Genomic DNA, 23,727 nt, shown 5'->3' with positions numbered 1-23,727 from the left:
ACTACAGCAAGAAGCCAGGACGATGAAAAATTGGATGCTGCTACCGTCAGCACGCTTAGATAACCAGTTGGACCAGTTCCTTGGCTGTTGGTCATCTTTCGGTGAGCAACGGTTCAGATGAGGGATTTTTTTCGGAACCAAATTAGCGTGACTGGTTTTGGCCGCCAAAATTTCCAGACAGGACAGCTGATTTCGTCCCGCGACGGACTTGTTTTAAAGTGTTCAATTATTTGAATAGCATAACTTTATTCGGGTTCTTATTGGAAACTCGAAATGGAGGAGAACTGTTCCTTCAGTTGATGGGACGGCCCATTTTTTGAGCATCGACAAATAAGGAACTTTAAATTTCCTCTCTTCCTCGGCTTACCACCGAGGGTTTAGTTCCTATTCTGGTCGTTATTCTGGCGTCTTAATGCCTATCAAAACATCCCCTTTGTATTTTGAAGGAATTTAGGTAGTAAAGGTGGACTCGATGAATCTGACTTCCTTGTGAGGAATAGAAAATAAAAAAAATGCAAATTAGTTTCCCCTTCTATGAAATCGTATCAGCAGCACTCGCCAACGGAAGGACGAACAAATGTTGTTGTGAGATTTCCACCTTTCGTAAACATTGCCCACGTGCTTGGTTTATTTGTCGGTGAGACGGTATTATGTATGTTACCTATATTGTCCGCTGTTTTGTTCTTTTATGTTTTCAGCGACGTGTATGATTCGCGGGTGTGATATTTGATAGCTGAAAAGCAAATAGTTTTCTAAATAATTATTCCATTCAGATGGAATTCGATTTTTTCTTCATGCTACAATTGATTCGGCTTCTTTGAAACAGTGTTTTCATGCTATGTGACTTCTACAGTGGAGATCTTAATCAGCCACAGCTTTGTCATTGCGACCCTTTCAAGGGGATCGAATATCGTGTTTATGTAATTCATCTTGAAGCAGCATATTCTTTTTAAAATTATGAATAATGTTGATCTGAAGTTTAAATTATGCTATTACCTTCCAGATTATCTAGAGCATGTGTATTTCATAGTTAAGGTGAATTGCTTCATAACCTTAAGTTTGTGCAATGCATTAACATTTGATGTCAAGCGCGTTGATCGACTTTTGACAGGAGTTTGCGTCATGAAAAAACGAGATACTAGCCTTTATCTTTTTCTTATTACGTCACCTTTTACAAATTCTAACATGCTTGAATTTAATAAATAGGTACTGAGTTCTTCGGTTAAATGAGTAAGTAAATTTTTATTATTTATCATGAATTTTAAAGAAGAAGCAATAAACAATTATTGTTTGAATTCGATTTTTACGATGATGTAAAATTCCCAATTTCATGAATCGTTTCATCGTGGTCAATGAATTTGTACAAAAACATTGCAGCCTGTGTGTGCGTGCGCGCGAAGCGTAGGAAAAACTCGAACAACCCTTCGCACCACATAGGTACGACGGCGATGCACGTCCTTTCACTTTTCCTTCCAACACCACGGCAGATATGTTGGAGGGGAAATTCCCATACATAGAAACCGCACAGTTTCGGGAGGTTGCTGAAAAGAATAAATCGAGGGAAGATTTTGAGACTTTTCAAATTTGTGTTCCGGACCAGTTTTTTTTTCGGCATGATTCATTTCTTGATTTGACCAAATCAAGTTTCCGGTTTTCTTATTTGAGTCTCCCGGTGGTGGGTCATTTTCTTATGTTAATGGATCTTCTCTGAACGCTGATGATCTCAGTTTGCGATACGAGTCTTGAGAGGCTAGAACGGTTGATTTAAGTTTTGTTCGTTCGTTGTGTTTTGTAGTTATGTTTTCGGTTTTCAAAAATTTTAATTTTTAATGTTGTGGGAGTTTGATGTTGTGATTGTTTTTATTCGGAACAATGACCGGTCGAATAAGTAGCTTCGATATGTTCGGTAGTCGATTTACATCGGGAGACGAAATACGCGATAATAGAACGGATGCTCACGCTAATTTGAATGTTTTTGGCGCAAATCGTACTGAATCGACGTTGCGAAAAATGCTGTCGTCAGAAACATACACCAATACGGAAAACGCACAAATAAATTCATCGACGTCTACCTCGTCGGCAATGTACGAGGAAAATGTGTTGGAAAATTTTACTTCACAGCCAAACCATCTCCGACGGCACCAAGCTCTCCAGGAGCAGCATAATCGTAATAAACGAAAGCGCAAAGAATCGTCATTTTCCTCCTGCTCATCGTCCTCGTCGTTGTTGTCCTTGGCGTCTAACTCGGAACGAACACCTACGAGCACAGTGGTGGGCGGTGGTGGTGGTGGTGTTGGTGGTATTGCTAGGGAAAATCTTTTCATTGTGGGTGGTCGTGACGCCACACGAAAAGAACAGTGTGCACAACAGAAGAGTGAAAAGTCGTTGAGCTCGTCGTTCCGATCAGCTGATTTGAATGAATGCTCGCCGCATGCCAGCCGAGGGACACGGGACGGCGGCAACAACAGGTCGATGAGACAGCAGGATGTGCTGGATAGCGGAGGCGGTGATGACGAACATGATTCGCCCCGGCGGAAACGACCAAAATACGACTACACACGTGATCAGATGTTCGAAGTAAATAGACTTTTATTATTCAGTTCAAGTGCTTTCGCTGTTTTGCTTTCGCTTGTTTCATTTTATCATTACTGCTAGTTGTAGAAGCTTTTGCAGTTGCGTGTTACGATTGTGTATGGAAAAGCATCGAAACGGTGTTGTGACGAGTTGTACTTGATTGTTTATTTTTATTTTTTTTCTCGTGGTGTATCGTCGCAGATTTTTCAACCGTGGGTGATACGAACGTACGGTGATCGAGCGAAAACAAAAACCATCACCCTCAAAAAGCAAGCCAGAATTATAAAAGCACTCAAGGGCCAGGAAATGAATAACCCGGATAGTTCAAAATTTAGGTTCTGGGTTAAAACAAAAGGTAATTAGTTTTTAAGCTTCTTGAGTTATATTTTAAGGCGTATATTTGCAATTTGCATGAGTAATCTTGTATGGCAAGCAAAAATTTGAGCATTTTTTTTAATGGAAAATAATGTACTGCCAAAAGACCACCTAACTACCAATAGTAGAGATCGTTAATGAGCTTTTTTGTCTGATTTCCTATTTAGGGCAGATATCGACAAAATTCTATGTCAACATATTGATATTGACATTTTCCCGCTTGCAGATTAGAATTTCAATTGTTGAAGAAGCATTGACATTTTTTAATCTTTGCAGTCAGTGAAAGGCAAATGTGGGTTTAGTCGTTGCCAGTAATCGATTTTTTTTTCCAATGACGAACAATAAATTGATTAGACCCATGTCAAGTTATAAAAGCGTTCGATAGAGCTTCGTATTTTTTGTTAACCCGTTTTGGTCTGAGCGAGAATATGGAATTAAAAATAAAGGTTACAGTTAATTTGTTGTCCGATATCCATGAGTTTTTCAAAGAAGAAGTATCAGTTTATCTATTTTCGGTATTTTGGCTAGAGGGCCCTGGGTCAGACGCGGACAATAACGGGTTGCTTTATTATTAATTTTTTTGGAAGCTATCGAGCTAAAGTAAAAAGCCCAAAATGTTGATGTAAATGTGCTCAATCATTTACCTAAAAAAGGCCAAAAAATGTTGCTCAATCCATTAATGACTGTTGTCAGAAATCTGCTTTGGTGTAATTGAATAACCAGAATCTGGAGCCTTGTTCCCTAGAGCAGCGGTTCTCAACCTTTTTCTTGAGAGGTACCCCCTCGAACTTTTGCATTAATTGAGGTACCCCCTATGATTTATTTGCTGTAAATGAAAATAATCGTAACTCTTCAAGTATATGAAAAATGGACCTGAAAACTAACGGAATATATGGCTCTCCATAAACTTTTCTGAAATTTTCATTTTTTTAAACTTCCCAATTAAAATTAAGTTCTTTCATCGAGGGACTGTAGGGACTGTTTTGACTATTGAAGGCTTCCAAGCATGTTGAAAGGAGGCTTCCGAGCCTTTTCTAAGTAGGATTCCGCGCCTCTTCCGAGAGAACCTTCCAAGCCTCTTAAAGATAGGCTTCCGAGTCTCCTGAAAGGCGGCTTTTGAGCCACTTAAAAGGAGGCGTCCGAGCATATTGAAAGGAAGCTTCTGAGCTGCTTGAAAAAAGAATTACGAGCCCCTTGAAGAGAGGGTTCCGAGCCTCTCGAAAAAAGGGTTTTAAACCCCATCAAGGGAGGCTTCCGAGCGTCTTGAAAGTAGGCTTCCGAGTCTTTTGAAATGAGGCTTTCGAGTCTCTTGAAAGGAGGCTTTCGAGATTCTTGAAAGGAGGCTTTCGAGCCTTTTAAAAAGAGGCTTCCGAACCTCTTGAAAGGAGGCTTTCGAGCCTCTTGAAAGGAGGTTTCCGAGCCTCTTGAAAAAAGGCTGTCAAGCCTCTTGAAAGGTGGCTTCCGCGCCTCTTAAAAGGAGGTTTCCGCGCCTCTTGAAAGAAGGCTTCAGAGTCTGATGAATGGAGGCTTCCGAGCCTCTTGAAAGGAGGCTTCCGAGCCACTTGAAAGGAGGCTTCCGAGCCACTTGAAAGGAGGCTTCCTAGCCTCTTGAAAGGAGGCTTCCTAGCCTCTTGAAAGGAGGCTTCCTAGTCTCTTGAAAGGAGGCTTCCTAGCCTCTTGAAAGGAGGCTTCCGAGCCTTTTGAAAAAAGGCTTCCGAGCCTCTTGAAAGGTAGCTTCCGCACCTCTTGACAGGAGGCTTCCGCACCTCTTGAAAAAGGCTTCCGAGCCTCTTAAAAGAAGGCTTCCGAGCCTCTCGAGAGGAGGCTTCCGAGCTTCTTGAAAGACCTTACGAGCCATTTTATGGAAGGCTTCCGAGTCACTCGAAAGAAGGGTTCTGAGTATCTTGGAAGGACGTATCTGAGCCTCTTGAAAATACGCATCCAAGCTTCCTAAAAAAAGAATTCCGAGCATCTTGATGGGACGTTTTCGAGTTCTTGAAAGGAGGCTTCCAAGCCTCTTGGAAAGAGTCTTCCGAGCGTATTGAATGGCGGCTTTTGAGCCCCTTGAAAGGAGGCTTCGGAGTATTTTTAATAAACACTTTTGAGCCTTTCGAGCCTCTTGAATGGTGGCTTTTTAGCCACTTAAAATGAGGCATTGGAGTATCTTGAGTGGAAGCTTCCAAGCTTCTTGAAGGAAAAAATCCGAACCTCCTAGATGGAGGCTTGCGAATCACTCAAAAGGAAGCTTCTGAGCCTTTTGAAAGGAGCCTTCCGAGCCTTTTCAAAAGAGTCGTCCGAGCCTTTTAAAATTAAGGCTTTCAAGGCTGTTGAAAGGAGGCTTTTAAGCCTCTTGAAAGGAGACTTTCGGGCCTTGGCTTCCGGGTCTCTTAAAAGTAAGTTTTCGAACCTCTTAAAATGAGGCTTCCGGGACACTTGAAAGGAGGCTTCCGAGACGCGTAGAAGGATGCTTCCAATTCTCTTGCATCGAAGCAACAATGTCTGTCAAATAGAGGCTTTCAAATCTGTGGACTCTAGATTTCATTCTGTTTTGGTCTGGTAGATTGCATAGAAATTTTTCAAAATTTGTTCATTCGAGGTTTCGCCCTTTTGATGTTTTGTCTCACAGGCCTTCATCCATTGTACTGGTTGTAGAGGTCAGGATTCAATAGGCCATGACTTACTGATCACCATGCATATTATGTACAAGACAAAGTTAAGAAATAAAAAAATACAAAATTGTCAAAACTTCATCAATAAGTTGTAATTCATCCGCCATTGAGCATTTCGTTCGAGGTACCCCCTGGGTTCGGCAAAGGTACCCCCAGGGGTACATGTACCCCAGGTTGAGAACCGCTGCCCTAGAGCAATGGACAGTAAGGGAGTTCATATTCCAAAAATGTTTGAACAGTTCATCTCTCATGTGTCCATCAGCTTCTATTTTATAATTTTGGAGTTCTGGCATGATTTCAGGCAATTTGGTGGTGATTTGGGGGTGGCATAAGGCAATTTATAATCTATATTGATTTTCCTATGGAAAGATTTTTTTGTGGAATGAAATATTTATTTTCTGCAAAGTTTTGTAATAGATTATTGCTAATATTGATTTATTTATTTATATTTTGTAATTTTTCATGCAAAACTTTGGTATTTTTATGGAATATTCTTCTTTTAAAATTACAATTTCTACTTTTAAAAGTGCTAAATAATAACCTTTAGTTTCTTCGTAAATGTTTATTGTTAAATAACGGCTGCGGAACGTGCATAATCGATTTCAATATTGTTGATTCAAACCATCAAAAGTAAGTTACACCTTACTTCAACACCTCAACATTTTGGTAATTTTTTCAACTTTAAATTTTGAAAAAGCTCACAATATTAGGATCTGATATTTCATACAGATAAAAGACTTTTGAATAGCTTTCTTTCGCACTAAATAAAACTGTGAAGGGACCTCTGCAAGCGTCGTTTTGGGAAGTGCCCGGCAATGTTCATAATGATACATTTTTCGCATCTGTTGAACAAATTTTATCTTGCTTACTTCCAGAAGTAAAAGTGCACATTTGTGACTTCAATTCAAATAATTTCAGTCCAGACATGAATAATGGCAACATTTTACTGCCAATTGTAGGAGAAAATGAAGAGTAACAGTGTTTGTTAGATAAAATTTCTAGCTAAGGACTCAATAATTAATCATGTAAAAAATCAAATACCTGTATTTTCTTCTCAAAAATACTTTGGAAGGCTTTTATTTTAGTTAATCAATGGACTCTTTATGGAAAAATGAAGCTGGTTTACACTGCTAATAAATATTCACTGTTTATACATAGTACAAAATCACCTTCGGAATACAAATTTCATGAAATATTTGATTACCCTATAGCAAATAATATCAATGTCAAATCAGAACTAAGCTGGCAAATTTTATTTAGGAATGAAACGAACATAGAAAGCGCCTATGAAATAGGGAGTGAGTGCTAGTAATGGACCCCTTAACGACGGAAACTTACTTCAATCGCTTCGCTAGAGTACGACTCATGACAAATTGCCATTCTGCAGCACTAGATGACAAGCAACAGGTATCAGCATAGCGTTTCGTACATAACACATGGTAAAACATTTATTTTTACTACTAAAATATGTATTTTAAAATTATGTAGCCAGGTTGCCTATTATGGCCACCCCCGGGTCCATAATACGCAACATCGAGTTTGTTTACATACGTATTATGGTCCCCCCATTTGATTTACATGTTCCATTTCCATATGTTCCTGTTGCCTATTATGGACCCTCCCTTCTGTGCTGCTAATGGACCCTTTAGCGCGTTTACATTCATAAATTAGTTAATATCACTAAAGTTCAGTCTCCCAGTGCAAAACAATTGTATGGAACTACTACCCTGATAAGTGAAGTAACTTTATCCTATGGAAGTTTGCAGGAAATTGTAGATTCAAGCGTGAACTCTTGGTTTTTGTTCAGGGGGTCCATTATACGCACGGGGTCCATTAATAGCATTCACTCCCTAATATAAATATAAAAACAATAATAGAAGAAATGTCATTTAAAAATCGTAGATGCCAATATGGTTTGAATAATCCGGTTCGTTTTTGAAAAAAAAAAAAATAGAAAACGAAAAACAGAAAGCCTATAAAGAGACAAGAAACTTAATAATCAAGAAAATATGGACATATATCTAAATAATTGAGATCAAGTTAGTTTATCTATAAAAAGGGCTTTTGATGAATGCAACTCTAAAAATGAGAATGAAATAAAATCTTATCCTAGACACTTTTTCAACTATGTAAACTCCAAATTGAAATCTAGGAATTTCCCATCCTGTATGTATTATAAGGGGAAGCGTCGTTTGGCCGAAACCCATTCGACCGAATGCTACTAGGCCGAAGCCCATCTGGCCGAAAGGGTCATTTGGCCGAAAGGATCATTTGGCCGAAAGGGTCATTTGGCCGAAAGGGACGTCTCATTACTCACTTGTCACTTCTCACTTTTTACGGTGCGCAGTGTGAAATGAGAAGTGAGTGGTGAGACGTCTCACTTCTCACTCCTCATTTCTCACTTTTTAAATGACATGATCGGTCAAATGACCTATTCGACTAAATGTCATATTCGGCCAAATGTTCTATTCGGCCAAATGTCCCTTGAGCCTTGACCCTTTCGGCCAAATTACCCTTTCGACCAAATGGCTTTCAGCCTAATGATCTGTTCGGTCAAATGGTATATTCGGCCAAACAACTTTCGGCCTAGTGTCCTTCGGCCGAACGGTATTCGTCCAAACGGCCCTTCCCTGTATTATAATGATAACACAGGCAATGACTCGCAAAGCATATGCGATCTGTTTACTGATTTTTATTTTAAAGGATGTTTAGATGCGTCCAAAGTGTATTCATCTTGGGCAGGACTTTTCTTCCTACGTTGTGTTCAATTAGATATGAAAGACGAATAAAATACATTGCCATGTTGCTATGGCGAAAGCTGAGTCTGAACTAATTTATTTTCTTAACATTTATAAAAACAAGTACAGTACGAACATCTAGGTGTGACATTTTATATTACTTTTGCACAAACAATATGAATTCAAGAACCTTGATTATAACTTCCATGATCCATATATAATACAAACCTGATTAATCCACCTAGCGGTGATGGTAATTTTCTCGTGCATATAAAAAATAGTATATTGACCATAGCTTCCAAGCCCATAGTCCGATCCGGACAAAATTCTGCGTAGAATGCATTTTATTAGGATCGAATCGGTTAAACTGTTAAAAAAAGTGAAACTTTCATGTGTGATTTTTCTGTAAAAAATAGTGTTTTGGCCATTACTTCCGAGCCCATAATCTGCTCCGGCCAATTTTTGATAGAAGAATATAAGATTGGATTATGCGTTGAATGCAACTTGTTGGGAGCAAATTGGTTAAGGATAAGTTTCAAAAACTGAGTGACATTTTTTCACGTGATTTTTCTTTAAAAATAGTATTTTGATAGAAACTTCCGCGACCATCGTCCGATCTTGCCAAATCTTAATAGGAATGAATAAGACATCGCCCATCGTCCGATCTGGCCAAATCTTAATAGGAACGAATAAGATAGGTTTATGCATCGAATGCAACTTGTTGTGAGCAATACGATAAAGGATAGGTTTCAAAAATATGAATAACACTTTTCTACAGGATTTTATTTTTTTTACAAAATTGCATTTTGATTACAACTTCCGAGCCCATAGTTTGATCTGGCCAATTTTCAATAGGCAGCAATAGGCATTTCATTTTTGGATTTTTCCCAGGGGGGACCCTGGGCAAAAAACAATGTTTTTCAATAACTTTGGAACGCAATGACCGATAGGGCCAATTATCAATAGGAAACAACTTCGTCGAGCTGAGTCGATTGGTATATAACACTATGGGTCTCCGAGCCTTCTATCAAAAGTTCGGTTTTGGAGTGATCCTATAGCCTTTACGTATACTTTGTATACGAGAAAGGCAAAAAAAAATGAATGACACTTTTTCACGCGATTTTCTGTAAAAAATAGGAAACAAAGGGACTGGATTCTTACAAGTAAATCGGTTGAGTGACATTTTATGGGTTTCTTGCTATACTTTATCCACTCCCTTGAGTCTAAGAGCGCCTCACAGATTTTCGTGGTTCAGACGATCTAAAGCTTTTTCGTAGTCAATGAATACCAGAGGGACTTTTGGAATTCATTGACTTGCTTCAGGATGATACGGATCGTGACAATATGGTCCACACATGATCTTCCTTTTTTTTCGATTTAGGAAAACTATGCACAAAATTTTAAGATCAATGCTCAGTAACATGATGCCATGCCAATTGTCGCATACAGTCAGATCCCCTTTCTATGGGATCTTCACTAAGACGCCCTGCGCCCAGTCGGCTGGAAAAGTCGTGGTTTCTCAGATATTGCAAAATACTTTATGCAACATTTGCGCAGACAGCAGGTGGTCAGCTTTGAGCATCTCTGCTGAAAGGCGATCGACGCCAGGAGCCTTGTTGGTTTTTATGCTTCGGAAGGCTGCTTCAATCTCCTACAACGATGGAGCTTCGGAGTTGACGCGGGTAATGCGTCACACTCTTGGCGACTTATGCCGAGATATTGATAGTTGGTCAGGCTTCGAAACTTGAAGAAGTTGTTCGAAGTGCTCGAATCAACGTTTCAGCTGATCAGTTGGATCGACGAGTTACTGACCTGTTTCATTTTTCACCTGTATTCTCGGATTCATCCTTGCTTCGTTCAGGTGCCGTGGGATGTCGTAGAGTTGTTACAGCTTTCTCCCCTTCGTCAGCTAGGGAGTCCACCCATGCTCACTGGTCCCGTCTGTAGCAACGTTTAACTTCCTTCTTTAGAGCCAAATACCATTGAAGGGACTCGTAGTTGGCTGCTCTGGTTCTAGCCCGCTCTATCTCGGTCTTTGCTTCTCTACGTTCCTCAATTTTCCTGCCAGGTTGCGTCTGTAATCCACTTCTTCCGATGAGTGTGCAGCTCACTCAGGTTGTTTTCGCTTGTTTCGATAAGGGTTTTCTTAATGTCGGCCCACTGCTCTCCTACGCCGCCACAATCTGGAGCATCCGCTGCCCGAGTTCCAAGTTATTTAATGAACGTTCTTTTCATAGCTGGATCGGCGTGTGTTGATTCGCCGTCCGAGTCTCTTCTATCGCCGCTGAATCCGAGCAATGCGTAATCGGATCTCGCCAATTAGATGGTGGTGGTCAGACGCGATGTCAGCGCTGCGTTTATTGCGTACATTAAGAAATCTCTATTTCCCGGTGTCTTTGTCCTAAGAGGCTTATTTTCAAAAAATCAATTATCTCTAAAACATCCACTACACGAAAATATAGTGGTGCATTTTGAAAATGTCTTATCGGGTGTCATTTTTTCATACATTTTTGGGGGGTTGAATCGGCTATCATTTGAGATTTCTAGTTTGCACCAAAAATAGTGAAAAATATAAAATTTGTTCTAGATTCCCCGATGGAACATTTTAGTTTACCCACTATATGAAAGAGGAGGGCATATACTTTTGCGTGGTGGGTATTTCAGAGATACTGATTTTTGAAAAATAATATTTCCTCATAGAGACACCGTTTTCGGCTGATGCATACGTGGTAGATTTGGTTTTCAGTTTGTCTATCACGAGTGACTTTGTACACTGGTAGATGGGGAAGAGCGATTCTCCAATCACCATGTTGTTATTGCCACAAAATTCGGTGACATTTCATGACACGCTAATAGTCGGTGATGTCGGATCCGATCTTTGCATTGAAGTCGCCTATGTGGATCTTGATGTCACCTTTCAGAACACTATCCACGGCGGCATTCAGTTCACTGTACACATTTTCCTTGTCCTGTAACTCGGCAACATAGGTCGGCGCATAACATTGTATTAGGTTGAGGTTCCTTATCTGTGTTATGATTCTGGCAATAATTATTCTCTCATTAATTGGTTCCCACTTGATGAACGCCGCCTGTGCCTGAGCGCTTGGCAGGAAACCAACTCCTCGGTGCCAGGGAGCGTTGTTCCCTTGAATACTTACCAGAATATAACAATACTTGTCCCGACGGTAGTTTGTGTTCTCAAAGGTTGGCAAACAGACTTTACTCAGTCCAAGGATTCCGAGTTTTTGTTTTTTTTTAATTACTCTGATTTCTTTATATTTAGATTTTATTGTTCTTACCACTCCAACAGGTTTCACTACGTCTAAGCCAGCAGGATTTCAAGATATTTTTGCATTCCATGATCAAGAAGAGAATGATGGCTGTCTTCTGTTTGCCCCGAGCACTGCGGTATGCGTGTTGACATACAAGTTAAATGTAGATAAATAATCATGATAATCATAATTTTTTTACAGGAGGCCGACTCTCAGCCCTTCAAAAAGGTCGCAGTTGTTGAAAACTTCTTCAATATCATATATGGCGTTCACGTTTCTTTGGGCAGTCGGTCAAGCCGACACGCTGGGCAAAAACGAACCTACAGAACGGTAATTTGTTAACTAGGAAATTTACATTCCAGCTCATTCCCCTCCTATCTCTTTCTTCAGATTACAGAAACGTATGCATTTCTTCCGAGGGAAGCGGTGACAAAGTTTCTTTCACTGTGCAGTCAATGCTCCAAGGCATTGCGACCCCAAACGCCAATCAAAATGGAGCTGGCCGAAAGCCCTCTCACCACGAAGACTGATGAATCTTTCGACAGGGAACCGAAGGAATTTTCGCAACCCCGAAGAGTTTCCACTCCGCAATCTTTGTTGCCGAATAGTTGTAGCGATGCTAGTTCAAGTTTCGATAGATTAAGCAGTGATGAGGTTTATTCAAAGTTGATAGACTACTACAAAGTGCAAAACGGAGAACGGGACGGTACGGTGTACTATCAGTTGCTGAAAACATTTTACGATAATGCATCGAAGAAGAATGTTGTTTCTAAGGAAGCGGAAAACTCGGCTGAAGAGAAGAGCGAGCCGGTGGTGGATCTAACCGGCACACCAGAGTCCGATAAGCAGTCCGAGATAAATTTACCCAATGTGAGTGAAACTGCTTCGAGTGGAAAGTGTGCCTTAGCAGAAAGTGGAAAACAAATCGTTGTAGAGGGTTGTGTGGGCGCGGGTGGTGATAGGGAACATTCGTTCAATGATGGGGACCAATCGTCAAGAGATTTGTTAGTGTGTGAAGCCAGTGATGTAAGTGAAAAAATAGGACTGGGCAATAATGACGAAGATGGTTACGATGACAGTGCCAGTGATAGTGACAACGATCGGAATGATTCGAAGCCAATTACTTCAACTTACTTAGATATGACCAGGAGTATGGGTGTTACGGACGACGACGCATTAAATATGGTGAGTACTGCCCAATGAATAATAATTTTTGCTTCTACTAATTGTGGCGATAATATGAATACGTTGGTATCAGGTTGGGTAAGTATATCTGATGGTACCGCATACGAAGCATAATGGTCTTGGAGATTAGTTTGTACGGTTGCCAATAATCCTATATTTGCTTAAAGTTCTGCAAATATTTGTGTTTCATTATAACAGAATGTTCGCGATCAAATCAAACTAGCTTGCGATTGTACAGGAAGCCATCGCATTTGAGATTTTCATGCAAGAATCGCACCGTTTCGCCCATTTTCAAAAAAAAAAAAAAAAAATATTTCGCTCAAAATAATCGCAACGCAACTCAATGTTTGCACAGTGCACAGCATTTAAGGTCAAAAATAATACATTCAATTTTCTAGGCGGTTTGAAATCGTCTCTGAACAGTTTTTTCATAGATTTATAGAACTGAGACGAGACATGGTAAAGACGATTCTTCATGTTTCAAGGTTTGATATTATTCTTCTTCTCATCTCACTTTCCATTCGTTTTTCAACAGATTAACACATGTCTTCACATTACATTATGATGTGCAGATCCAATTCGATTTTGGGAAATACTCTGGAAACATTAATGTTGTAATTGAAATTTTCCAAAATCGAACTATTCTTACTTTTACATGATGCTTCACATTATTTCACTTTTTTGATAATATCCATAAAGGCGAACAATTTTGTTAAAATCTTTTTCCAGTTCAGATTTTTCAGATTTTTTTCTTTTTGCTACGATCTTCAATCAAGTATCAACTTATAACGATTCGATTGGGGTAATATTTTGGCTATTGGATTTATGTAATTAAAACTTGAATTCATTGAATATTATTTATACTATGGAAACTTATAACAAACTAAGCTTCAGTCCACGTCGGACACAAATGATCTTCGATTGTAACAACGGGAAAAGTATCGGTGCCTTCAACGTGTTCAGCTAACTTTAGATTCATATCTGAATCTTCATCAGTCCATGCCGGGTCGTTGTTTTCTATTACTTGTACCTCCATTCCGCGTTACGTAATCGCTCTCTTGGTTTATCGACGAATGACATGCACTCCGGTATTGTGCAGCTTTAATATTCCTTCAGCATGATTTGTGATACAAAATAAACGGAGCACGTTTTACAAATTTTTGTTTTCAATAATGCCTGTTGCGATGAACAGTAAATATCGTACGAGAGGATGCAAGAACAGTAAATATCTATGAACTATTGAGAAATCGACTGTATATTTTTATTTCGATTTTAAGGACGGCTACGCAGTCTTGAATTATTGAAACAAGATGTTTATTTATCCGACGTTTCGACACGGGGATAGTGTCTTCATCAGGGGAAAAATACGGTATTTGTTCCAGACAGTTAATGTTAGATCTAACATTAACTAGGTCTGGTACCGTATTTTTCCCCTGATGAAGACACCATCCCCGTGTCGAAACGTCGGATAAATAAACATCTTGTTTCAATAATTCAAGACTGCGTAGCCGTCCTTAAAATCGAAGTAAATATCTATGTATGCAAGAATTGATTTGGGAAGAATTTTCGCCAAATCAATTGAAATGCGAACAAACAGTGATGAAAACATAATGTTTGTATCCGTCGGGATTGGTGCTTTCGAACCGTGCTTTCGAGGATTCTTGTCTTGTCCGCCGTCCGCAGACACGCACTCTAAGGAAATCAAGTCCATGGGAGAATGCAGTTGAAGAGCAGTGTTCTCCGGACCGAATTGCAACGTACGTTGGTCCACTGTACCCAACAGCCTTACCACATCCAAGCTTCTCTGGTTTGATCATGCATTCTGCGATAACTGACGGAATCAGTTTATGTTTGGGCGCAACGACGAAATCATGATCAGGAAGGGTTACGCGGTACTCGAGATGCATTACAATTGTCGGTTGCTTATTGGCTGCGGTAAAACCCATGGCGACACGAGCCTGACACGAGCCTTATCATCTTGGCTTAGAAAAGCCACCTCATTTGGTTCCAGTAATGAAGCCAGCTCCTAGAGCATGTTTATGGTAGAAGCTCAAAACTTACCATCTTGGTGCGCCTTATGTCCGTCATTCCTTGCCCTCAAAAGTTTTACAGGTACAGTGTGCACATGCCGTTTTCCTTCGGTACTGCTCGATCGATACGCATACGGCATTGACCGCAGCTACGTCCCAGTCTTGCTAATGTTGAACCGTTTGAGTAGCAGCGCATCAGTTAACTCCGGCAAGGGTTTTGACGCTTGATAATCGCTCATCTCGGCGTTTATCTGCTGCTGATCCGCGGATGGCGATGTCTATGAGGGAGTATCCATAAATTACGTAACGCTTAGAGGGGGGAGGGGTACCCGAATGTGACAATCCATACAAAAACTCAAAGGTGCAGCCCAATCGGGTTGTACGCAAAGGTGACGTAAGACTACGTAGCTATTCCAAATTGATGGCTTATGCCATGATTTTTTGTGTCGTTTTTATTAACATTGAGTAAATGGGTGTAAATATAATGTGAACTCATAACGATTAATGAAGGGGCGGGGCTAATGCAATTACTTAATTAGATATAAGAAAGCTGCATTCCGGCGGGTGCAAGCCATTTTGATTGGGATTCCGCAGACAACGGACCATACGGAGAATGACAAATTCTAAGAATCGTATGAATTTTTCTCGCAAGATTCTGAATTTGGTTATGAGCTGTTGTTTGCGTATTGTTGTGAAGAATAACAACAGAAATTTAACTCAAGTCGAAGTTTCTTCATACAACAAAACATTATTTCTTGGCATCTGTCTGTCCGAGCGACCTTCGCCGATGTGTGGTTGCTGCAGATAGTTTCCACTGAGGTGGCGTCTTCATCAATTTTATACAAAAGTCACCCTTTTATAGAAAAGAAGGTGGATCCGACTATCCGAAATGAACTTTCTTCAAAGTGCAAAACTCATTCGTAACTTGCGAATTTTATACAAAACAAGGTTGATCCGACTATCTGAAATAAACTTTCTTCAAAGTGCAAAACTCAATCGAAAATAGCGAATTTGATAGCGCGTCGGAGGGAGATGATGCAGTTAATTAGAATGGATGGAATCACTAACAGCAACCAAGCTACCACGCCAAACCCGATGCCACTGAAACAGTCCGTTTTCGCAATTAACTCTTTCTTTCCATAAAATGTTGGTCCTGAGAAGAACAAATTTTCTTTTCCCGATGCGCCTTTCTAATAACTAACTGCATCCAAACGTTTGTCGGCACCTTGCGCTTGCGTTGAAACTGTCCGACCACCACTCGATGAGTTTTCGCTAAGCCTCCAAAAATGGGGATTGCCACTGCTACTCACGCCTTCGTGCTGCTGTGTCCGATCCGCTGCATCAAATGTCTAACCGCTCTTTGTGGGATCCCGATCAAAATGGCTCGCGCACCATAAATTAAGCCCGTTAGCCCCGCCCCTTTGTGATCTGATATGGGTGTAAATATAATGTGCACTCATATCTATTAATGAAGGGGCGGGGCTTATGGAAGTACTTTATTAGATATAAGAAAGCTGCTATTTTGATCGGGATTCCGCAGACAATGGACCGTTCGGAGAATGACAAATTCTAAGTATCCTATGAAATTTTCTCGCAAGATTTTGAATTTTGTTATGAGATGTTGGTTATCTAAGATGCTTATTTTTGCGAAGATTAACAGAAATTTAACTCAAGACGAAGTTTCTTCATATTACCAAACATTATTTTTTTGTATCTGTCTGTCCGAGCGACATTCTCCTAAGGGTGGACGCTGTAAATAGTTTCCACTCAAGTGGCATAAGTGAAAAGTGCAAAACTCAATTGTTGCGTCGGAGGGAGATGATGCAGTAAATTTGAATGGATAGAATCACAGAAACAGAACCCAAGACAGAACACCAAGCTTGCACGCCAATGCCACCAAAACAGTCCATTTTCGCAATTAAACCTTCTTTTTCAGAAAATGCTGGTCCTGGGAAGAACCCATTTTCTTTCCCCAATGCGCCTTTCCAACGAACTGACACCACAATTTGCAATAAATTTTCAGCATCGCCACTGGCGGTGCGGGATCGCCACAGTACTATTTTTATAGTCAACCCTTTCTTCATATGAAATGCTGGTTCGTTGATGTTGAATGATCTGCAGCAACACACCGAGCACCAAATCCAATGCGATAGATTTCCGTTGAAAATGATACCAGCGCCTCCGTGATGCTGTCTCCGCTCCGCTACGATCGCTACGATCGCTTCGATGCGTCCGCTCTGCGTGAAATCTAGTTCAAACTGAGGATTTGATCCAAACCCGCAAGTGATTGATTTTTTATGTCTGTGCTAGTGATGCATGTACGTGATTGAATGGTTTACCTGTTTCTAAACTGTTTATCAATTATCGATAATAAATAGTTAAAAATCAGTATTTTCATATGAATACAAAGAAGCGATGACTCATCCTTGATCGAATGATCCAAAAAAATTGAAAATCCATCGAGTAACGGCTGACATATTAAAGTTTAAAGTCTATCATATTTTCGTGACGGTCCCCGATTTTTGCAATCGTAAAGTGTACCCCAATATAGAAAAGACGGACGTAGTCCTACGTCAAAATTGTTGATGCTTCATACAAAAAGTGTGACATAGGGGGGAGGGGGGTTTAAAATTGCCATTTTTTTTGCGTTACGTGGTTAATGGATCTTCTCTGATTGCTTTAAGCAAATCTGGCTGGCGTTTTTCCAGTGGGGGCCGTCCTGCTGAGCTGTGTGGTCGTAAATGTTGTTTAGCCTAAGGAATTTTTTTTTTACTCATTTCATTTATTTTACAGGCTCAGATGTTTACAATAAAACTCTACGGAGCCAAAAGCTCATAAACAATTCAATTTTATTGCCTCAGGAATTTGCATGTTCAAGTTTTCCATTGTCTTCTTCTTCTCATCCCGAAATCGCTGCCTTTTTGCCTTTCTCGTTCAACAAAGTTGTACCGAAAAGCTATCATTTCACTCCAAAATCGAACTTTTTATAGAAGTCTTGGATACCCATGATGTTATATACCAATCGACTCAGCTCGTCGAGCTGAACGAATGTCTGTCTGTCCGTGTGTATGCGTGTGTGTGTGCACACGAAAACCGAAAAACATAAGTTACTTTTTCATATAGTAATTCTTATCCGATTTTCTCGCAACAAGTTGCATTCGACAGGGGACAAAACCTTGTTGATCACTATTGAATTTTATAACGATCTACCAAAGCAATGCTTTTAAAAGTTATTAAGAAAATGGAATCCAACTATATCCAACTAGGCAGTATCACCACTCGGTGAATTGAGTTATTTTTTTGCCTTTCTCGTACAAAAAAGTTTTACCGAAAGGCTATCATTTCACTCCAAGAACGAACTTTTTATAGAAGACTCGGATACCCATAGTGTTATACACCAATCGACTAAGCTAAACGAACTGAGTACATGTCTGTCTGTCCGTGAGTATGTGTGTGTGTTTTTTTTTCTTCCTAAGCAATGGAGGGGAAATCTGCTCAACAGACATCCTGGGTTGTCCAGGAAGTGCGGGGTTAGGGACCACCTCCAACAGCAAACGAGGGAGGCAGGACTACATCCCCGACCCGCTAAACCGTTTCCATTGCCGCCAAGCCCATAGTCCCTTCGGTACAACCAGAAAGTAATGCTTCAAAGGGGGGCCAGTGCAAAACGCACCCTCGAGGTTAGATGCATGTCCTTGCAGCATCGAACATCGTGACTCGCTTCTTTAGAAGAACACCATGGTATCGTGCCAGCGCATTGCCGACTTTTCAGGTGGCCTTACCACGCCCTTTGTCCTCGGAAGGTGGGAAGGGCCGACTTCGCGCCTGCTTCCCTCTGCACGACTGGTGTCAAGAATTATGATGCCGCATGCACCCCAAATTGATCAGAGGGACTTGCCGACGCGGTGCCTACGCCTGCCCCAGCCTTGACGAGGACCCCTTTCCGTCCTCGGGCTCGGAACCCGCCCGGTTGATCGACGCCGCGAAAGCGACAATACCATGTTGTTCTTCGCGCGGCAACTTGTTAGATAAAAGAATCGAGTTCGACCACAGAGCACCAGTATGACTCATAAAGCCGACTCCGAACCCTTCGACCACCTCTTATTTGCGCCTGAACCCTGTGTGAGTATGTGTATTGTGTATGTGTGTGTACAAAAGCTAAGAAAAAAATTAGACAACTTTTCATTTAGTAACCTTTAACTGTTTTTCTCGCAACAAGTTTTATTCGACAGAGGGTAAAACCTAGTTGATCACTATTGATAACGATCGACCTTTGCGTTCTGGAAGTTATAAAGAAAATGGTACATCGAACCGAGTCATATAAGCCCCACATAAGGTTGGTGTCTTGACTTAATGCGAGAAAGGCAGCATCACTACTCTGTAAATTAAGTTGGGTTTTTTTTTAATTGGAAAGGGTTAAAAAAAATTTTTTTTTCTAAAAATTGTGTCTTTGGGGTGGGGGTCTTATGATGACCTGACCGTCAACTTTGAGAACATGGTTTCGAGATAATTGCGGTAGTAATTGGAACCAGTACTGAAACTGTAAATTTCATTGAGAGAAGTCACGCGACATTTACCTTTATTTAACTCTCTCCCGCTCTCATAGAAAACATAAACTATGAAAGGAAATTTTATTTCATGAAAGCGTATTGTAAACAAGCTGTTTCTGCTTCAATGTTATTACTTCCAACTCCAAAATCAGGAAAAATGTAATCTTTTTATTGACTAGTCATCGTTATTTGCACAGATCTATTAAAATTATTTAAAAAATTAGATTTCCAAGCAAAGCAACTTTCCCATCATTAGTGCTTGTAATGTGAAAGCTGACCGGGAGCTCGCTTCGTTTCATTTGGTCGCTTGAAAATAAAAATGTCATTGCTTTCTCTTTCACATTGTGATCACGAAAACTACAAGTAGGTAGGGTAACGGTACCAATAGTGGAGGTATTAGTAGATCCACAAAAGAAAATATTTTTTAAAAATGGGTAATTACTGATTATGGGAAATTTGCTACTTTAATATCTTAGTAAATAGATAAACTAATAAATTTGCTAACAACAATGAGATAGATGTCATTTAACATCAACAATTACCGAATATTGCTTGCACCACTATGGGTACACTGTTCCTTTAGTGGCGGTAAAAAATAATGTTGGTTCCTATAGTGGTGCTATCCATTGGTTTCTTATGAGACTCGTTACTATTGGTACAGTTGCACCACTATAGATGCAAGGGAGTCAATTTTGTTAAGGAAAATCATTGTTTTCGATAGTTTTGCAAGCGAAATCTTAAGATAAGTTGCATTTAACAGGACATTTAAAGCACGACGCATCAACTAAAACCATCTTAAACTGTTTAAATATGATAAATCTCATTAAAACCCCACTACCTCCACTATTGGTGCTACCTCCACTAAGGGTACGGTTACCCTACAGACTGGAACTAAACAGATCGTTCGTTCTGTCGATAATGCAACGTACACACCAGTCAAGCAGTTCGACGAACATTGACTCCACCCCCAAGAAAACGCTTCGGTTGCTGCTTTGTTTGAACGTGTGTGAAGTTGTTCGAAGAACAATTTGACAGTTGGCGGCTCGGTTGGAAAAAATTAAAAGGTTTGATTTTGGTTTGAGTTGTCGGGGTGGAGTCAAGGTTCGCCGAACATGTTTGAGCGTTTGTAGTGAAGCCGCACAATCCCCCATATATTTGGCGCTACGGTCGTTCGTGTGTGATATTGTTGGTCAAATAAATTGATTGTTCGTGTCGCTGTTGATAAAACTTGATGGATGTTTGAATAAACGAGAGGTGGAGTCAATGTTGGTCAAACTGCTTGACCGTGTGTATGTTCCATAACGGTCGAGCTTTCCGGGCGGGTACCATAGCGGTGCGACACTGCTTAGCTTTTTTTCGCTAACTTTGGAGCGAAGTGTCTTATATACATTGGGTAAATACCTATAATCATGAAATAGACACTCCAAAGATTTTTTATAAGAAAGGAAAAAATCATGTTTTCAAATGGGGAGTGTACTAACTCCACGGGACTGACACTTGTATACCTCCACCCCAGTTTGTTTCGTAGTCAACATTGAAAATTCCGCACTGACAGCCATAAGGATAATCACGGGAAAAAAAGAGATAGGTGCGATCCACACTGACAGTTCCATAAACGAAAAGCAGAAGAAAAGAGACTGCATCTGTACTACGAAAACACAACCAAAACATCAGACCCCCGACTAACTCATGTTCAATATATACAGTTCATGTTTGTTTGCCGATATGCCGATTGCCGTACTATGGAGATAACAGCTGTTTGCATGGGGATACAGTTTGGATTGCAGGACTAATCATGCCTGTCAGGTGCGCATCTTTAAATATCCTGGAAAGTATGTCCTTCATTGCCGTTAAAGATTACACCATGTTCATTTTGATAAAATATCAAACATTAAATCAATCTTAAGTCACGGTCAGAAACAGATACGAATAGTACGTAAAAAAAGTCTAGGTTGCAATTTGAAAGCCCTTGCCAACAGTCAGATGCCAAAAGACAAAAATGATGGCTACCTATAGGCTACTATAGGCTACTATAGGCTACTATAGTATGTATTAGAAAGGCGGGCGCAGGCAGGCGGTAGTACGAGTAGTTTGATTTAAATTGGGCCTAATAGAGTAAGGACTCTCGCACTATCTGATATGTGCGTTCCAGTTTATTTAATCTGACTCAGCAAGTATCTTTGTACTGATATTTTGTGCGTTGTGTTTAATTATTAACAAATTTAGCTCATTTAGCATTGAAACAGTGGATTTTGATTTTTTGTCTTTATTTGGGTGAAAATGCGCCACCAACAAAATTATATATTTCTCCTTTCTCTATAGAATCATCTCATTAGCTCAGCTGTCTGGTTACAATAACAAAGGTTCTAATGAAATCAGGTTTTGATCGATTCTGCAATTCGCGCATTATGCACACCAGAATCCTTTATTGGGGTAGAACATGTGTGTGGCTTCCGCTAAACACACATTAATTCAACGTAGGACGAAACAAGCAGTGCAGTTTGGCTCAGAAGCTCAGATAAGTGAACTGGATGGCATCGCCAACGAGCTAATAATGGTGAAAATGATTTAATGACAAAGAGTGGTTCGACGTCAAGCCTATCAGCACGATTATGGTTGTCCTTACGGCCACGGGCGGCGATGTGCGAGAAGAAGGTTCGCCGACAAGGAGTGTGCGAGTGAACTTCAAAGTCTAAGGTGCGCTAAGGCTAAAAGTATCGTCCTAAAGCGGGACTAATGGAATTAGTTTGTTCCCGCTCTGGCAGTGGTAGAGGGTTGGGAGCGAACCCCTTGTCGCCGGTATGGTGGTGGCTTGTCAGAATAAAGGATGGGGTTGGACTACGGTACCGCGCGCAAGGGATGGGACAAATTGACGAAGTTGAAATGTGCGGTCGGTGGCAGCGCAAAAACGGAATGGCAGGTAGGATGGCTCACCATTAGTCCAAAGGGTGCGCCGTTTTGACACGTGCCCATGTACCTCTGTCGAGGCGTGAGTGTGCTCTGTTCCGGTGTCTTCGTGAACGATGGGAAGTAATTATCATTGACGTGGAAGGGGAAAACTTCAAGCGTTTTTTAATTCGATCGAAATGTGGCTTGCTCTGAATTGCGCTTGAACTAGCAAAACAAACATTCTAAGCACCACTACGATTTGCTTTTAGCTTCAAGCCCATTCAACTTTACAACACTAATGTCCACTCTACTCTAATGCTTAGGGTATAAGCTTTGGTATTTAAGAGCATGGAAACAAGAAATTATAAAAATATACAGAAAATACGAATAAGAACCAAATAATATCCTGTTTTTATTATTTATTGTTTGACGAATCTTTAAGAATTTCTCGAAAAATTAGGAGAATGGGTAATTATGGTAAATCAATGTCAGTTAAATCTAATATCATCCAAACAGTCAACGACAAATCATCAACAGTATCTAAATATATAACACAACCAGCAGAACAGTATTTTGTCTAAGTCTGTTAATGTAAAATAGCATTATTATTATTATGTGCTGCAGCTATAAAACAATACACTCAGCTAAAAGCAACATGAAGCAATTCTAATGCATTCTCATAGATTTTCTTGTACCTACTGCAAGGATCTAATACCTTATGGTTTGTTCAATTTGATTCCAATTTTGGGTGAAGATAGCACTCATGCCTAGGATGGGAAGGCTGATGTTATTCTTCGTTATATAGCTGCCACCCCTTTTCGAGACTCCCTGCGTTGTGCTCGTTCGGGGTGCAGTAGCCATTCAATTTTCCCACTCCACGACCGATGTTGCCAAGGCTTGGGCGGCTTGTCAAAAGTGGGTGGTGATGGTGGTGGCTCTTCTTATGATGTTCGCCGCAGAGTCAAGCGTAAGCACAAGAAACCTTGCCTCCCAAGAAGGAATACCCCTATATATACATCGGGCATAGGCAACGGTGTATCTTCATGGAATGAGAAGACTGCTCTCGGAGTCGAGATACAGAACGTCTACTGTAGAATGTGCGCTCCTCTCGACCAGAATACTTCATCTGAAAGGAGCGAGTCAGGAAATGAACCGAACCCTGTTTGGGTGCCGGTAGAGTGGGCAGCTCATTTGGAGTGGAGCCCCCTCTAGCTCAAGAAACCACCCGGCATTAGGTTCCTATATTTAATAAGTATATACAGCGACAGCTTCAGTAGCAACCCATCTTGGGTTTCTTCCCAATCTCGATTCCTTTAATACATAGCAGGGCAAAACTCTTCATGCCGGTTTAGGTCTGGCTGGATGCTTGGTTTGCCTGGCGGACTACCATCCGGCAGAAGCATCTCCTTCTTATACACTTCTTAACAGTATGTGCGCTCTAAGAC

The 23,727-nt window shown here is 40.5% G+C and overlaps 1 protein-coding gene across 1 annotated transcript in view; it reads left to right on the top strand.

Moving 5' to 3' along the window:
* The first annotated feature begins 1,857 nt into the window (after positions 1 to 1,857).
* Positions 1,858 to 23,727, top strand: part of LOC134209713 (nucleolar protein 4-like) — a 141,448-nt gene continuing 119,578 nt past the window's right edge. Inside the window, exons 1-5 of the mRNA XM_062685725.1 lie at positions 1,858 to 2,577; positions 2,776 to 2,929; positions 11,667 to 11,764; positions 11,830 to 11,958; positions 12,019 to 12,813. Of these exons, the coding sequence (XP_062541709.1) occupies positions 1,873 to 2,577; positions 2,776 to 2,929; positions 11,667 to 11,764; positions 11,830 to 11,958; positions 12,019 to 12,813 (1,881 nt within the window). The 5' untranslated portion in view covers positions 1,858 to 1,872. The remainder of the gene's footprint in view (positions 2,578 to 2,775; positions 2,930 to 11,666; positions 11,765 to 11,829; positions 11,959 to 12,018; positions 12,814 to 23,727) is intronic.

This window comes from Armigeres subalbatus, chromosome 2 (assembly GCF_024139115.2).
Source record: "Armigeres subalbatus isolate Guangzhou_Male chromosome 2, GZ_Asu_2, whole genome shotgun sequence".
In the NCBI taxonomy this organism is placed as follows: Eukaryota; Metazoa; Arthropoda; class Insecta; order Diptera; family Culicidae; genus Armigeres; species Armigeres subalbatus.
Note: the sequence above shows the minus strand (reverse complement) of the source record. Positions and strands in the feature narration are given on the sequence as shown.